General features: G+C 36.2%; 1 protein-coding gene across 1 annotated transcript in view; it reads right to left on the bottom strand.

The window, feature by feature from the left end:
* Positions 1-18,733, bottom strand: part of ptprjb.1 (protein tyrosine phosphatase receptor type Jb, tandem duplicate 1) — a 111,792-nt gene that overhangs the window by 57,082 nt on the left and 35,977 nt on the right. Inside the window, exons 13-20 of the mRNA XM_051923414.1 lie at positions 11,794-11,847; positions 10,509-10,562; positions 10,080-10,133; positions 8,825-8,878; positions 7,105-7,158; positions 6,701-6,754; positions 6,213-6,266; positions 4,959-5,012 (exon numbers count right to left, since the gene is read on the bottom strand). Coding sequence (XP_051779374.1) covers positions 4,959-5,012; positions 6,213-6,266; positions 6,701-6,754; positions 7,105-7,158; positions 8,825-8,878; positions 10,080-10,133; positions 10,509-10,562; positions 11,794-11,847 — 432 coding nt within the window. The remainder of the gene's footprint in view (positions 1-4,958; positions 5,013-6,212; positions 6,267-6,700; positions 6,755-7,104; positions 7,159-8,824; positions 8,879-10,079; positions 10,134-10,508; positions 10,563-11,793; positions 11,848-18,733) is intronic.

An 18,733-nucleotide genomic window follows, 5' to 3' on the forward strand; every position in this document is an offset into this window, starting at 1 on the left:
CACTTTCTGTAAAATGTTGGTAGCCTAATAAATGTTACTTGGAGAGATTTCAAATACAAGAAGAAACGTTCATACATATTTTCCAACTCTCTAAATAAAGTGACTTATACTATCACTCAAATCTAAGGCATAGGTGCTAATATACCATGTGGCTATATAATGACAAACAGTAAAACAGAAAAAGGCACACTTTCCTATCCCCCACTTGCATATGTATAAGATATGAAAAGGAATTTGGAGAACTTTCTACAATTTTTTATACCATAATTTAAAAGTCAAAAAAGTAGGAAAGTGTATGACTAAAAAACTATATAGTACAGTACTGAATGATGATTTGCCTTTAACACTGACAAAGGAGTTGCAACTGAACCTGATCAACTTTATGTGAAAAAGCCTATACAAGAACTCGGCAATAATGTTCAGTTTTTCCTAAAACAAAAAATTCTCCCTCAAAAAAATGTTTGGAAAATAATGACTTATGGGACCAAATTTTAAAGTAGTCAAAAGTAATAAATCCACTATTATTAGATTCATTAAAACTTCATAAAAAAATGCCCAGCTGATAGGTTTGAAATAAATGCCAATAACAGAATGAAAAACTTTTAAGATTAACAATTGATTTAATTCAATATGAGGTAGTTATCATAATAAAAATAATTCACTTTAATTAAATACATTTGAAGAATTAAAATCCAGAACATGCTTTCATGTTTTTTACCTAATTCTCGCATCACAACTTTTTTAAAGGTTGCATATTACCCTTCAAAACGAGCTGAAAGACTGGAAAAATCTTAGAATATTGAAGTGAATAACAGAAAACACAGGAATGGTCACTTCTGTACATTAATGTTAAAATGTATAATTCAGTGTTAGAGGGAATTTAGGTCAATCCAGTAAATCCAAAGTTAGTTGCAGCTATGAACCTAATTCTACCAAGGTGCATTCTATATTAACACAAAACTAATCAGAAATAGTGGCTTCAAAAATTGGAAGGTTACAAATACTTTCACAAGTAATAAGGCTAAATAAAAAAAAAATTGCAATACTAACATATCCGAAAAAAAGAAAAAGAAAAACATTTCACTTACTTGGCAAATTTGTGGATGTTGTTGAATGACTTGTTGATGTAGGAGATGTAGTCGCTGTTAAAACAAAAAATGCACATTGCTGCAGACTGTTCCTTCTTTACTTTAATAGCATTATTACTGTTTATAATACGTGACATGTCAATTGATAGATACATTGACTCTGTATGAGACAGACATTCTCTCAGACGCAACCAAGAAATATGCCTGTGCCTATATACTGTAAGCAATTAGGGAATATGGTGAAGACAGTGAGAGAATTAACTGTCATGCTTTCGGCAAAATGATGGAATACTGTTGAATGTTATTTAATGAAATTTCCAGCACAGGAACAAGCATTCATGAATTTCTTCCCACATAGGATACTAACTGGGTTACACTGTCATTAAACTCTCTAGCAACATTTTAAAAAACATAACTTAGAAAAGTTCAAATATAACATATACCAATAGAACAACAAATAGGAAAAGAGAAACTGAGAAAATATCCCATGACATATGTGTACAGTATATGGAAAGGCATTTGGTGAACATTATAGGATGTTTGTAACCACTACAGTAAAACCGAAACAGCAGGAAACTACATGACAAAAACATTCATATAGCATAGCACTGAAAGAAAAGGCAAATCTGACACAGGAAAAGGAATGGCAACTAAATGATAATCAACTAACATATAACTAACTAATGTATTCAAAAAGTACTATTAATCCATGCCAGTGTATTCAAAAGGCACATTAAAATACACTTCCTCATTGTAAGATCTGTGAAAACTTTGTAAAAGTAATCTCCATCTCATATTTTGGAATAGAAACCCATACAGAGCAAAAAAAAATCTCCAAAGAGATTAACAAATGTTTTAATTCAAGATGATGTAATTAGTTTGATGAACATAGTGTGCTTATTTAATTTGATACATTTCTGGATCCAACATTCAGCCCAGTAAAATGAAGAGAAACGCTGGATACCACTTCAGATATTCAGTCATTCTATCACAGGTGCAATGACAAACACGTTCACTTCAGACTTTCCCCCATAAAATGTGCCATTTTATTTTACACGGAGAAGGAGTTTCAGTCCAATGTTATTACTTTACATTTGGTTCTACAAAGAGTTACTCTAAATCAACAGAAAATTAAATAGAAAAAGTAGGTTCTGGAAAATAACGCATAAAAATACTTGTAGATGGAATGACAACAAATTTATTACTCTTGAAATACTGAATTTCAAAAACATATGAAACTTCATTGTCACTTACTTGACAAAGTTGTGGATGCTGTTGAACCACTTGTCGATGTAGAAGTCAAACTTGCTGTTAAAAGAAAAACACGGCCAATATTACAGATCAGGGTTCGTGTCTCAAACGCCTCTCTACCTGGGAAGGGGCTTACAGTTGTGACAAGAGCATGTGAGGCTCTTAATGGTTTTCTTGAAACAAGTGACACTCGCGAATGTGCATAAGAATCAATGTGTGACATCGCTAGCTCTTAGTTCCAACATTGTACTTAATCCTACCAACATAAATTCCATAGTAACATGAAACTAATTAGTGGCTTCAGAAAATGAAACATGGTAAACATTTCAGCTACCAAGAAGATACATTTTAATAATCTTTAAATATTGATATTGCAAAAAAAAATTTTAAAAAAGAAATATATTGTTACTTACTTGAAGTAGTTGTGGACAGATTTATCACTCTTGAAGTGCTGAGATTCAAAAAAAGTATGAAACTTTATTATCACTTACTTGACAAAGCTGTGGATGTTGTTGAATCAGTTGTCGTTATAGAAGTCGAACTTGCTGTTAAAACAAAATAACGTGCAGTATTACAGATCAGGATTTGTGCCTTGAACACCTTTGTACATAAGAGAGGGGCTTAAAGTGGTGACAAAAGCTTGTGAGGCTCTTACTGGCTTTCTTCAAACAAGTGACACTCGCAAATGTGCGTAAGAAACAGTGTGTGACATCACCCGCTCATAGTTCAAACTATGTACTTAATCCTACCAACATACATTCCATAGTAACACAAAACTAATTAGTGGCTTCAGAAAATGAAAGATGGTAAACATTTCAACTACCAAGAAGATACAATTTAATAATCTTGAAATGTTGACATTACAAATAAAAAAGAGAAATACATTGTTACTTACTTGAAGCAGTTGTGGATGTTGCTGAAGTACTTTGTGATATAGGTGATACAGTTGCTGTAAAACAAAAAAATGCACATTGCTGTAGACTTGGCCTCCTTCAGTTCATTAGCATCAATCTTGTTTATAATAAGTGATTTGTCAATTGATGGATACATCTACTCTGCATGCAATAATGATTGTATTTGAAGAAACACATGAAAGAAACATGCATGTGATGTCATATTGTAAGCAGTAAGGCAAGATACCGCTAGCAGTGATAGAATCAATTGTAGCACTTTCTGTAAAATGTTGGTAGCCTAATAAATGTTACTTGGAGAGAGTTCAAATACAAGAAGAAACGTTCATACATATTTTCCAACTCTCTAAATAAAGTGACTTATACTATCACTCAAATCTAAGGCATAGGTGCTAATATACCATGTGGCTATATAATGACAAACAGTAAAACAGAAAATGGCACACTTTCCTATCCCCAACTTGCATATGTATAAGATATGAAAAGGAATTTGGAGAACTTTCTACAATTTTTTTTACCATAATTGAAAAGTCAAAAAAGTAGGAAAGTGTATGACTAAAAAACTATATAATACAGTACTGAATGATGTTTTGCCTTTAACATTGAAAAAGGAGTTGCAACTGAACCTTATCAACTTTATGTGAAAAAGCCTACACAAGAACTCGGCAATAATGTTCATCCAACCATCCATTTTCCAACCCGCTGAATCTGAACACAGGGGGTCTGCTGGAGCCAATCCCAGCCAACATGGGGCACAAGGCAGGAACCAATCCCGGGCAGGGTGCCAACCCACCACAGGACACACACAAACACACCCACCATACACTAGGGCCAATTTAGAATTGCCAATCCACCTAACCAGCATGTCTTTGGACTGTGGGAGGAAACCGGAGTGCCCAGAGGAAACCCACGCAGACACGGGAAGAACATGCAATCTCCACGCAGGGAGGACCCGGGAAGCAAACCCGGGTCCCTAGGTCACCCAATTGCGAGGCAGCAGCGCTACCCACTGCGCCACCGTGCCGCCCCAATAATGTTCAGTTTTTCCTAAAACAAAAAATTCTCCCTCAAAAAAATGTTTGGAAAATAATGACTTATTGGCCCAAATTTTAAAGTAGTCAAAAGTAATAAATCCACTATTGTTAGATTCATTAAAACTTCATAACAAAATCCCCACTTGACAGGTTTGAAATAAATGCCAATAACAGAATGAAAAACTTTTAAAATTAACAATTGATTTAATTCAATATGAGGCAGTTATCATAATAAAGATAATTTACTTTAATTAAATACATTTGAAGAATTAAAATCCAGAACATGCTTTCATGTTTTTTACTTAATTCTTGCATTACAACTTTTTTAAAGGTTGCATATTACCCTTCAAAATGAGCAGAAAGACTGGAAAAATCTTAGAATATTGAAGTGAATAACAGAAAACACAGGAATGGTCACTTCTGTACATTAATGCTAAAATGTATAATTCAGTCTTAGAGGGAATTTAGGTCAATCCAGTAAATCCAAAGTTAGTTGCAGCTATGAACCTAATTCTACCAAGGTGCATTCTATATTAACACAAAACTAATCAGAAATAGTGGCTTCAAAAATTGGAAGGTTACAAATACTTTCACAAGTAATAAGGCTAAATAAAAAAAAAATTGCAATACTAACATATCCGAAAAAAAAGAAAAAGAAAAACATTTTCACTTACTTGGCAAATTTGTGGATGTTGTTGAATGACTTGTTGATGTAGGAGATGTAGTCGCTGTTAAAACAAAAAATGCACATTGCTGCAGACTGTTCCTTCTTTACTTTAATAGCATTATTACTGTTTATAATACGTGACATGTCAATTGATAGATACATTGACTCTGTATGAGACAGACATTCTCTCAGACGCAACCAAGAAATATGCCTGTGCCTATATACTGTAAGCAATTAGGGAATATGGTGAAGACAGTGAGAGAATTAACTGTCATGCTTTCGGCAAAATGATGGAATACTGTTGAATGTTATTTAATGAAATTTCCAGCACAGGAACAAGCATTCATGAATTTCTTCCCACATAGGATACTAACTGGGTTACACTGTCATTAAACTCTCTAGCAACATTTTAAAAAACATAACTTAGAAAAGTTCAAATATAACATATACCAATAGAACAACAAATAGGAAAAGAGAAACTGAGAAAATATCCCATGACATATGTGTACAGTATATGGAAAGGCATTTGGTGAACATTATAGGATGTTTGTAACCACTACAGTAAAACCGAAACAGCAGGAAACTACATGACAAAAACATTCATATAGCATAGCACTGAAAGAAAAGGCAAATCTGACACAGGAAAAGGAATGGCAACTAAATGATAATCAACTAACATATAACTAACTAATGTATTCAAAAAGTACTATTAATCCATGCCAGTGTATTCAAAAGGCACATTAAAATACACTTCCTCATTGTAAGATCTGTGAAAACTTTGTAAAAGTAATCTCCATCTCATATTTTGGAATAGAAACCCATACAGAGCAAAAAAAAATCTCCAAAGAGATTAACAAATGTTTTAATTCAAGATGATGTAATTAGTTTGATGAACATAGTGTGCTTATTTGATTTGATACAATTCTGGATCCAACATTCAGCTCAGTAAAATGAAGAGAAACGCTGGATACCACTTCAGATATTCAGTCATTCTATCACAGGTGCAATGACAAACACGTTCACTTCAGACTTTCCCCCATAAAATGTGCCATTTTATTTTACAAGGAGAAGGAGTTTCAGTCCAATGTTATTACTTTACATTTGGTTCTACAAAGAGTTACTCTAAATCAACAGAAAACTAAATAGAAAAAGTAGGTTCTGGAAAATAACGCATAAAAATACTTGTAGATGGAATGACAACAAATTTATTACTCTTGAAATACTGAATTTCAAAAACATATGAAACTTCATTGTCACTTACTTGACAAAGTTGTGGATGCTGTTGAACCACTTGTCGATGTAGAAGTCAAACTTGCTGTTAAAAGAAAAACACGGCCAATATTACAGATCAGGGTTCGTGTCTCAAACGCCTCTCTACCTGGGAAGGGGCTTACAGTTGTGAGAAGAGCATGTGAGGCTCTTAATGGTTTTCTTGAAACAAGTGACACTCGCGAATGTGCATAAGAATCAATGTGCGACATCGCTAGCTCTTAGTTCCAACATTGTACTTAATCCTACCAACATAAATTCCATAGTAACATGAAACTAATTAGTGGCTTCAGAAAATGAAAGATGGTAAACATTTCAGCTACCAAGAAGATACATTTTAATAATCTTTAAATATTGATATTGCAAAAAAAAATTTTTTAAAAGAAATATATTGTTACTTACTTGAAGCAGTTGTGGACAGATTTATTACTCTTGAAGTGCTGAGATTCAAAAAAAGTATGAAACTTCATTATCACTTACTTGACAAAGCTGTGGATGATGTTGAATCAGTTGTCGTTATAGAAGTCGAACTTGCTGTTAAAACAAAATAACGTGCAGTATTACAGATCAGGATTTGTGCCTTGAACACCTTTGTACATAAGAAATTGGCTTAAAGTGGTGACAAGAGCTTGTGAGGCTCTTACTGGCTTTCTTCAAACAAGCGACACTCGCAAATGTGCATAAGAATCAGTGTGTGGAATCACCCGCTCATAGTTCAAACTATGTACTTAATCCTACCAAGATACATTCCATAGTAACACAAAACTAATTAGTGGCTTCAGAAAATGAAAGATGGTAAACATTTCAACTACCAAGAAGATACAATTTAATAATCTTGAAATGTTGACATTACAAATAAAAAAGAGAAATACATTGTTACTTACTTGAAGCAGTTGTGGATGTTGCTGAAGTACTTTGTGATATAGTAGATACAGTTGCTGTAAAAAAATGCACATTTCTGTAGACTTGGCCTCCTTCACTTCATTAGCATCATTCATGGTTATAATAAGTGATTTGTCAATTGATGGATACATCTACTCTGCATGCAATAATGATTGTATTTGAAGAAACACATGGAAGAAACATGCATGTGATGTCATATTGTAAGCAGTAAGGCAACATACCGCTAGCAGTGATAGAATCAATTGTAGCACTTTCTGTAAAATGTTGGTAGCCTAATAAATGTTACTTGGAGAGAGTTCAAATACAAGAAGAAACGTTCATACATATTTTCCAACTCTCTAAGTAAAGTGACTTATACTATCACTCAAATCTAAGGCATAGGTGCTAATATACCATGTGGCTATATAATGACAAACAGTAAAACAGAAAATGGCACACTTTCCTATCCCCAACTTGCATATGTATAAGATATGAAAAGGAATTTGGAGAACTTTCTACAATTTTTTTTACCATAATTGAAAAGTCAAAAAAGTAGGAAAGTGTATGACTAAAAAACTATATAATACAGTACTGAATGATGTTTTGCCTTTAACATTGAAAAAGGAGTTGCAACTGAACCTTATCAACTTTATGTGAAAAAGCCTACACAAGAACTCGGCAATAATGTTCATCCAACCATCCATTTTCCAACCCGCTGAATCTGAACACAGGGGTCTGCTGGAGCCAATCCCAGCCAACATGGGGCACAAGGCAGGAACCAATCCCGGGCAGGGTGCCAACCCACCACAGGACACACACAAACACACCCACCATACACTAGGGCCAATTTAGAATTGCCAATCCACCTAACCAGCATGTCTTTGGACTGTGGGAGGAAACCGGAGTGCCCAGAGGAAACCCACGCAGACACGGGAAGAACATGCAATCTCCACGCAGGGAGGACCCGGGAAGCAAACCCGGGTCCCTAGGTCACCCAATTGCGAGGCAGCAGCGCTACCCACTGCGCCACCGTGCCGCCCCAATAATGTTCAGTTTTTCCTAAAACAAAAAATTCTCCCTCAAAAAAATGTTTGGAAAATAATGACTTATTGGCCCAAATTTTAAAGTAGTCAAAAGTAATAAATCCACTATTGTTAGATTCATTAAAACTTCATAACAAAATCCCCACTTGACAGGTTTGAAATAAATGCCAATAACAGAATGAAAAACTTTTAAAATTAACAATTGATTTAATTTAATATGAGGCAGTTATCATAATAAAGATAATTTACTTTAATTAAATACATTTGAAGAATTAAAATCCAGAACATGCTTTCATGTTTTTTACTTAATTCTTGCATTACAACTTTTTTAAAGGTTGCATATTACCCTTCAAAATGAGCAGAAAGACTGGAAAAATCTTAGAATATCGAAGTGAATAACAGAAAACACAGGAATGGTCACTTCTGTACATTAATGCTAAAATGTATAATTCAGTCTTAGAGGGAATTTAGGTCAATCCAGTAAATCCAAAGTTAGTTGTAGCTATGAACCTAATTCTACCATGGTGCATTCTATATTAACACAAAACTAATCAGAAATAGTGGCTTCAAAAATTGGAAGGTTGAAAATACTTTCACAAGTAATAAGGCTAAATAAAAAAAACTTTGCAATACTAACATATCCAAAAAAAAAAAGAAAAAGAAAAACACTCTCACTTACTTGGCAAATTTGTGGATGTTGTTGAATGACTTGTTGATGTAGGAGATGTAGTCGCTGTTAAAACAAAAAATGCACATTGCTGCAGACTGTTCCTTCTTTACTTTAATAGCATTATTACTGTTTATAATACGTGACCTGTCAATTGATAGATACATTGACTCTGTATGAGACAGACATTCTCTCAGACGCAACCAAGAAATATGCCTGTGCCTATATACTGTAAGCAATTAGGGAATATGGTGAAGACAGTGAGAGAATTAACTGTCATGCTTTCGGCAAAATGATGGAATACTGTTGAATGTTATTTAATGAAATTTCCAGCACAGGAACAAGCATTCATGAATATCTTCCCACATAGGATACTAACTGGGTTACACTGTCATTAAACTCTCTAGCAACATTTTAAAAAACATAACTTAGAAAAGTTCAAATATAACATATACCAATAGAACAACAAATAGGAAAAGAGAAACTGAGAAAATATCCCATGACATATGTGTACAGTATATGGAAAGGCATTTGGTGAACATTATAGGATGTTTGTAACCACTACAGTAAAACCGAAACAGCAGGAAACTACATGACAAAAACATTCATATAGCATAGCACTGAAAGAAAAGGCAAATCTGACACAGGAAAAGGAATGGCAACTAAATGATAATCAACTAACATATAACTAACTAATGTATTCAAAAAGTACTATTAATCCATGCCAGTGTATTCAAAAGGCACATTAAAATACACTTCCTCATTGTAAGATCTGTGAAAACTTTGTAACAGTAATCTCCATCTCATATTTTGGAATAGGGACCCATACAGAACACAAAAAATTCTCCAAAGAGATTAACAAATGTTTTAATTCAAGATGATGTAATTAGTTTGATGAACATTAGTGTGCTTATTTAATTTGATACAATTCTGGATCCAACATTCAGCCCAGTAAAATGAAGAGAAACGCTGGATACCACTTCAGATATTCAGTCATTCTATCACAGGTGCAATGACAAACACGTTCACTTCAGACTTTCCACCATAAAATGTGCCATTTTATTTTACACGGAGAAGGAGTTTCAGTCCAATGTTATTACTTTACATTTGGTTCTACAAAGAGTTACTCTAAATCAACAAAAAACTAAATAGAAAAAGTAGGTTCTGGAAAGTAACGCATAAAAATACTTGTAGACGGAATGACAACAAATTTATTACTCTTGAAATACTGAATTTCAAAAACATATGAAACTTCATTGTCACTTACTTGACAAAGTTGTGGATGCTGTTGAACCACTTGTCGATGTAGAAGTCAAACTTGCTGTTAAAAGAAAAACACGGCCAATATTACAGATCAGGGTTCGTGTCTCAAACACCTCTCTACATATGAAGGGGCTTACAGTTGTGACAAGAGCATGTGAGGCTCTTAATGGTTTTCTTGAAACAAGTGACACTTGCAAATGTGTGTAAGAATCAATGTGTGACATCGCTAGCTCTTAGTTCCAACATTGTACTTAATCCTAATAAGATAAATTCCATAGTAACACGAAACTAATTAGTGGCTTCAGAAAATGAAACATGGTAAACATTTCAACTACCAAGAAGATACAATTTAATAATCTTGAAATTTTGACATAAAAAAATAATAAAAAAAAAAATTAAAAAAAATTAAAAAAAGAAATACATTGTTACTTACTTGAAGCAGTTGTGGATGTTGGTGAAGTACTTTGTGATGTAGTAGATACAGTCACTGTAAAAAAATGCACATTGCTGTAGACTTGGCCTCCTTTACTTCATTAGCATTATTCTTGTTTATAATAAGTGATTTGTCAATTGATGGATACATCTAATCTGCATGCAATAATGATTGTATTTGAAGAAACACATGGAAGAAGCCTGTAAAATGATGGTAGCCTAATGAATGTTACTTGGGGAGATTTCAACTACAAGAAGAAACGTTCATACATATTTTCCAACTCTCTAAATAAAGTGACTCATACTATTACCCAACTCTCAGGCATAGGTGCTAATATACCATGTGGCTATATAATAACAAACAGTAAAACAGAAAATGGCACACATTCCTATCCCCCACTTGCATGTATATAAGATTTGAACAGGAATTTGAAGAACTTTCTAGAATTTTTTGTACCATAATTGAAAAGTCAAAAAAGTAGGAAAGTGTAGACTAAAAAAACTATTTAGTACAATGCTGAATGATGATTTGCCTTTAACATTGAAAAAATGAATTGCAACTGAACCTGATCAACTTTATGTGACAAAGCCTACACAAGAACTTGGTAATAATGTGCAGTTTTTCCTAAAACAAAAAAGTCTCTCTCAGAAAAATTTTTCCATAATATTGACTTATGTGCAAAAATTTTAATGTAGTCAGAAGTACTAAATCCACTTCTTTATTGTTAGATTCATGAAAACTTTATAAAAAAATCCCCACCTGATAGGTCTGAAAAAAATGCCAATAACAGAATGAAAACATTTTGAGATTAACAATTGATATAATTCAAAATGAGGCAGTTATCAGAATAAAGATAAGTTACTTTTTGTAATTAAATACATTTGAAGAATTAAAATCCAGAACATCCTTTCATGTTTATCACCCCATTCTTGTATCACTGCATTTTTAAAGGTTGGATATTTCCCTTCAAAACAAGGAGAAAGATCTTAGAATGTCGAGGTGAATAACAGAAAACACAGGAATTGTCACTTCTGTACATTAGTGTTAAAATGTATAATTTAATCTTAGAGGGAATTTAGGTCAATCCAGTAAATCCAAAGTTAGTTGTAGCTATGAACCTAATTCTACCAAGGTGCATTCTATATTAACACAAAACTAATCAGAAATAGTGGCTTCAAAAATTGGAAGGTTGAAAATACTTTCACAAGTAATAAGGCTAAATAAAAAAAAATTTGCAATACTAACATATCCAAAAAAAAAGAAAAAGAAAAACACTCTCACTTACTTGGCAAATTTGTGGATGTTGTTGAATGACTTGTTGATGTAGGAGATGTAGTCGCTGTTAAAACAAAAAATGCACATTGCTGCAGACTGTTCCTTCTTTACTTTAATAGCATTATTACTGTTTATAATAAGTGACCTGTCAATTGATAGATACATTGACTCTGTATGAGACAGACATTCTCTCAGACGCAACCAAGAAATATGCCTGTGCCTACATACTGTAAGCAATTAGGGAATATGATTCAGCCAATGTAAAATGAAAAAAATGAGAAAAACGGGACAGGCCATTGGTGGATTAAATTTCCATTTGATTTCATTCTTCATCATGGCATTGAAAATTTTTTCTTGTTCAAGAGTTTTAGCTGCTTCTCTTAGTTCTCTTTTTGCTCCGATAAAGTTTGTTCCATTATCTTAGTGCTAGATTTTAACTTGTCCTCTTCTACAGCTAAATCAGCATAAGGCTTGAATACAAGAATCAGTGTCTAATGTATATGCAATTTCTAAATGTACTGCTCTTGTTGTTAGGCAAGTAAAAATGACCCCATACCTCTGCACTAGGCTTTGTTCTCTTTTTACCAGGAAGGGGCCAAAATAATCGACTCCTACACTGGTAAAGCGTAGTTGGTCTGGGAGTAGACGATCCATTTTTTGCTCACCTGCTTTCATATTGTATCTTCTGCACGTTGTGCACTTTGAAATGATTTTTCTGATAGCTGAGTTTGCTTGAGGTAATCAGTATTTCTGACATAAACGTGCTAGCATGTATTTACATCCACAATGTCTATGCTCTTTGTGAAAGTGTCGGATAATGAGAGTAGCAATATGTGAATTCTTATGAATGTCTGCAGGGTGTTTTGCCTCTTCTGGCATAGCAGATCTGCTGAGTCTCCCTCCAACTCTCAATATTCCTTCTTGCTGTACTGGGTCTAGTTTGTTGATTTCACTACTTTTCTTTATATGCTGATTTTTGCACAAGGCTTTGACCTCCTTGTTGATTTGTATTCCTTCATATGTTCTGTGATTAGTGTTTTTTGTCTTTCTGGGCTTTTGTCTTGAAGCCCATTGCGACACTTCTTGTGTGATTTTGGGCTATACAAAAATAAATTGTATTGTATTGTATAGTATTGTCCTGATTGACTGACTGTATATTGGATTGTCTTTCTCTCTTCTTTCAGATGCAGTAGCACTTCTTTGAACCTAAGGAACCATGCTACTGCTTTCTTTAAATTAAACCATTCTGAGTAGTACTCCACAAGTCTTTTTACTGATTCAGTTTTTTCTTCTACACTTAAAAAATTTACTACACACCTTTTGGGTTGCAAATGTATGCTGCTGCATTTGAAGATCCCGAAAAAGCCGTTTTTATGTGGTTCAGTGATGCTCATTCAAGAAATGTTCCTATTAATGCGGTACTCATTCAAGAAAATATGAGGTTTCTAAACTCTCTTCAGACCTCCTCCAACTGGACAACATGCCAAAGAGCGTCCCGAAGTGCGATCACCGCATCTGTGGAAGATTGTTTATCCATTGCCGGGGCAACAGCAGGCTCACAACTGTGCTGGGCTCTTCACTGAAGCAAACAGCAAAGATCTCAATGGGTGATGCAAGGAACATTGTAAATGCAGGGAACAAGATTACTTGGCCAATAACCTGGTCACAGCCCTGTCTGACTGCTGTGTCTGTTTAGAGGAGAGTGGCAGATCCCGCTACAATAAATAACCGTGCTGTTCCTGCTTCAAGCTGAATAAAGCTGGTTTTGCTAAAGTACTGAGACTCATGTTTTGGGGTATAAGACAGGGACTTATAGTGCAACCACAATCTTTTAGGATTTGATTCTGTGGCGCCTCACTGCACCGCTGTGAGCCTGCTCTTCCCTGCCCCGGCAACGGACAAACAATCCTACACACACGCGGCAATCACACTTCGGGACACACATCAGTGTGACGTTCCCTATGTGTGTGGGGGATCCCAAAAGAGTTCAGAAACCTCACAATATGAAGAAGAAGAAAAGGATCATTCAGCTTCTCATTGATAACTGTGCTGCCCACAACATGCGTCCACATTTAGATAATGTTCACATTGAATTCCTCCCTCCCAATTGTACAGCAGTGCTTCAGCCATTGGGTTTGGGCTTCATTTGCACCCTGAAAGTGTATTATCACGAGGAAATGCTAAGAAAAATTCTCGTCAGCATAGCTTGTAGACAGGAGGAGATTAAAATTAATGCAAAAGAAGCTATTGAAATGATTGCAAACACCTAGACGCAAGTTAAAGAAAGCACTATAGCTAGAAATACAGAATCTCATTACAACAAAATTTTCATTACAGCAAAATATTTTTTAGTTCCCTGGCAGTTTGTTGTAATGGAATTTTACCTGTATTTGCGCTACAGGCATACAGGCACTATTGGGCACCCCACCTTTACCCACTCTGCAGACTCAGTATCCAGCCAGGCTGGAGGAGTGCTGGAGGAGCCTGACGAGGTAAATCTGAGGCAGCAGTGGAGCAGCAGCATGTGGGGCAGAGGCAGAAGATATCCGTTGTAACAGTTGGCAGATAAAGTGGCTGCATTCAAAGCCAAACTTGATTTATGGGGGCGACAAGTAAACATTGGGATTTTTGATATGTTTCAAACGTTAGCAGCGGTTGTTAAAGATACCAAGCCAGGGCCTGAAATGGGAAGGAATGGATCTGTGCCCCATTTGTGAATAAGCCAGGTGAATCAACTTTGTCTGTGCTTGAAGAGGATCAACTGCTTGAGGTTGCAAATGATGGTGGCCTTAAAAGTATGTCGGAGACAACTTTAAATTTCCATACGTTTTGGATTAAAGTCAAGACGGAATATCCTGAGGTTGCCACAAAAGCACTGAAAAGACTGCTTCCATTTCCAACATCCTATCTTTGTGAGGCAGCGTTTTCTGCAGTGACAGCAACTAAAACGAGATTACGGAGTAGACTGAACATAAGCAACACACTTCGCGTGTCACTGTCTTCCATCGTCACTAGATGGGATTGTCTGGTTGCAGGAAAACAAGCTCAGGCTCCCACTGATTCTTCATTATGTTAAGTTGTATAATTTCTATTATGATATTATAACTTAATAATAATAGAAATGTAATGTATATTGTGCATAAAAATGCCCTACGAACCCACCTCGAATCCTCCCCACCTACCGGTCACTGGAAATATTTGCTTCTATAAAATGGTCCTTGGTGTCAAAAAGGTTGGGGACCACTGTCTTAGGCCACTCGTGCTCTGGCTGTAGCAGGAAGTTTGGTCTTTGTATCCAAGACTTACTTTTTATGAAGCTTTCTATTGTCGTTCCTCTTGATGCCTGATCCGCAGGATTTTGTACAGATGTGACATACCTCCATTGCGAGGGTTGAGAGTGCTCTCTTATTACTGCGATTCTGTTAGCAACAAACGTTTTGTAGCGTGCACTTTCATTTGCAATGTACCTTAATAGAGTGATGCTGCCAGTCCAAAAGATTGACTCTTGCAGGGAAATCTTTAGTTCTTGTCTTAGCATTTTGTCCATTTTGACTGATACCACTGCTGCTGTAAGTTCTAACCTTGGTATAGTGACAGGTTTCAGTGGTGCCACTCTTGGTTTCCCCATTATAAATGAGCAATGTCTCTTATGTTCTGTATTAGTTAGGAGGAGGTTGGAAACAGTGCCATACCTGTTTTCTGAAGCATTTCCAAAATGATGCATTTGTGCAGACATTATTTGACCAAATCCAGGGGGTTTAATGCACCTGTTTACATTGAAATCCACAAGTAGCTGCAAATCGTCCATCCATTTTTTCCATTGCTGGACATACTTAACCTCCACTTCTTGATCCCATGCATATTTCTCTTTACACAGTTCTCTTAAAATAAGCTTAGCAGGCATTATGACTGATGCTAAAAATCCAAGTGGATCGTTTATTGAACTGACCACTGACAGAATACCACGTCTTGTAGCAGGCTTGTATTGCAGCTTTACCTGGAACTTGAAACTGTCAGTCTGTGTGCACCATTGAACACCTAAGGCTCTTTCAACTGGTAACAAATCATGGCTTAAGTCTAAGTCCTTTTGATCTATTGCCCTGTCTTCTTCAGGAATGGACAACAAGACTGCTCTGCTATTGCTAATCCATTTCGTAAGATAAAACCCTCCCTTGAAACACAGGGCTTGAAGATTTTTGGCCAATTTTATGGCTTGTTCTTCTGTAGCAACTGACTTTAAACAGTCATCAACATAGAAATTCTGCAGCACAGTGTTAACCGCTTCCTTTGAAGCTGTGCCTCTGGCATCCTCTGCTGTTCTTTGTATAACATAAGAGGCACAACTGGGTGATGAAGTAGCACCAAAAAGATGCACTGTCATTTTGTATTCCTCTAGGCCATTGTTTAGATTACCTTCAGGCCACCACAGGAAACGAAGAAGATCAGTGTCTTCATCTGGAACTTTCACTTGATAAAACATTGATTTAATATCTGCCATGAGAGCAATTGGCTCCTCTCTGAATCTTATAAGAATTCCAATGAGTGTATTAGTTAGGTCAGGTCCTCTCAGCAACTGTTCATTTAAAGAGAAGCCTCGGTAAGTGGCTGTACAGTCAAAAACCACTCTGATCTTATTTTTCTTTGGATGATATACTCCATGGTGAGGGATGTACCACACTCTCTCCCTTTCAAGGGTCAGCTGTTCAGTGGGTACCTTAATAGCTGTGACAATAAAGGGCGCTGTCGCACCTCCAAACCCGCAGACAACACGCCAAAACACTAGGTAAAAAGTCCCAATAATGAATTTATTATTACAAAAATGTGCACAAAGCACCTCCACCTCCACAATTCTTCCAATAATCAATAACAATAATACAATAATCAATCCTCCACTCCACCCAGCAGCTGTTTCACACTTCCTCCCAACTCCAGCTCCGTCTGCTGAGTTTCCCACAGTCCTTTAAATAGTCCTTGACTCGAAAGAGCTCCTGTCCTTCAGTCCATGTGATCCCATGGCACTTCCGGGTCAGATGAAGATTTATATTTTTCTTTAGCCCAGAAGTAATTCTGTCCTTCCATCCCCATGACTTGGGAGTACTTCCGGGTTATAATAGAAACAATCTTCTTGTCTCCCTGCAGCGTCCCCTGGCGGCCCCCATGGTATCCAGCAGGGCTGTGACACCGAACTCCATTGTCCATGATGCCCTGCGGGAATTCGGGGCACCTCCATGTTGCAGGGGGGACTCCATCTGGCGGTGTGGATGTATTGGCTGGGATAAGCTGCCGGCCATCTCTCACATGGCATATCCTTTGTCTAACATGTCTTTCATGAAAATTTTGTAATCCTCATGGAATGTTGGATACTTCGTAAGTTTCCTTTTGAGTCCAATAGTACGTTGTTCTGCAATGCAACGATTATTTGGTACCTTAAGTGTCTCATCTTTAAAAGGCAGATTAATGTAATAGTGTCCATCTACTAGCCTGGCAGTCTCTGAGGCTATGCGCATGAACTTAATGTCCTACTGTGACATTTCCTCCTTCTCCTCACAACTGCGCTCTGGAAAGTCTGTATTGTATTGCTGGAGTAACATTTGTTCTACCTCCATTATTGTCACACAACTGACTGAATAACTTTGCAGTCTTTCATTGTCTGATCACTTTATTAGGTCGTTAACAATCCATCCAAGGACTGTTTTCACAGCATAAGGTCCTTCACCTTCACTATGTGTGATTTGTCATGGCTCCATGACTTTACAGGCATTTGTACCTATTAACAAACCTACTTCTGCCTTTATCTGGGGTAGATGAACATCTTTTAGATAAGACCATTTCTTGACATCTTCTTGTGTAGGAATGTTCTCCTTATTCACAGGTATAAGGTTCAGGGTGTACACTTCTGGTAAATCAAAAAATATGTTTTCCTTCACCCCACAGACTTGTAACTCCATTAAAAATGTACACTCTACTAATTTCTGTCTATTTACATTGTCCCTTTCTACAGTGCTGATGTAAATGTGAGACTTTTTTCCAGAAAGATTTAACTGCTCTTGCAAACTTTCTGTGCAAAGTGTAACTGTGCTGCCAGAATCTATTAGAGCATATGTTTCAACACATTTCTCACTCATTTCAGACTTAACTTTAACTGGAATCACAGCTAAGACACCCTCTTTTCCGGCCCTGATAGCCATACAAGTCTGCAATGGTTCTGCAGAAATATTCGAAGAAAAAATGCTCTTCTTTTTCGACTTACTGTTCTCCTTTCTAGGAGTCGCGGCTTTATCGTCTGTGCCTTTTCCTTGTTCATATCCAGAATGACTGGATGTAAATGAGAGCATATTTGGCATTTAATTTTGTTTTAATGAGATTCTGCATTTCTAGCTATAGTGCTTTCTTTAACTTGCGTCCAGGTGTTTGCAATCATTTCAATAGCTTCTTTTGCATTAATTTTAATCTCCTCCTGTCTACAAGCTATGCTGACGAAAATTTTTCTCAGCATTTCCTCGTGATAATACACTTTCAGGGTGCAAATGATTCCCAAACCCAATGGCTGAAGCACTGCTGTGCAATTGGGTGGGAGGAATTCAACGCGAACATTATCTAAATGTGGACGCATGTTGTGGGCAGCACAGTTATCAATCAGAAGCCGAATGATCCTTTTCTTCTTCTTCATATTGTGAGGTTTCTGAACTCTTTTGGGATCCCATGACACACACATAGGGAATGTCACACTGAAGTGTGTCCCGAATCTTTAATCTACACAGTCTTTATTAAGATGTCCTTGTTTAAGGCACTTAAAGCATAAGCCCTTAGATCTCAAAAAGTCAATTCTACTTTCATAAGTTAGTTTCTGGATTGCACTTCATTCGTTAAGATTGTGATTTTCATTGCAAAAAAGACAGTGCTTACTGCGTGTACGTTCAGCTGTCTCCTCTTTTTTGACTGAGGTGACT

The sequence above is a fragment of the Erpetoichthys calabaricus genome, chromosome 2 (assembly GCF_900747795.2).
Source record: "Erpetoichthys calabaricus chromosome 2, fErpCal1.3, whole genome shotgun sequence".
Classification (NCBI taxonomy): Eukaryota; Metazoa; Chordata; class Cladistia; order Polypteriformes; family Polypteridae; genus Erpetoichthys; species Erpetoichthys calabaricus.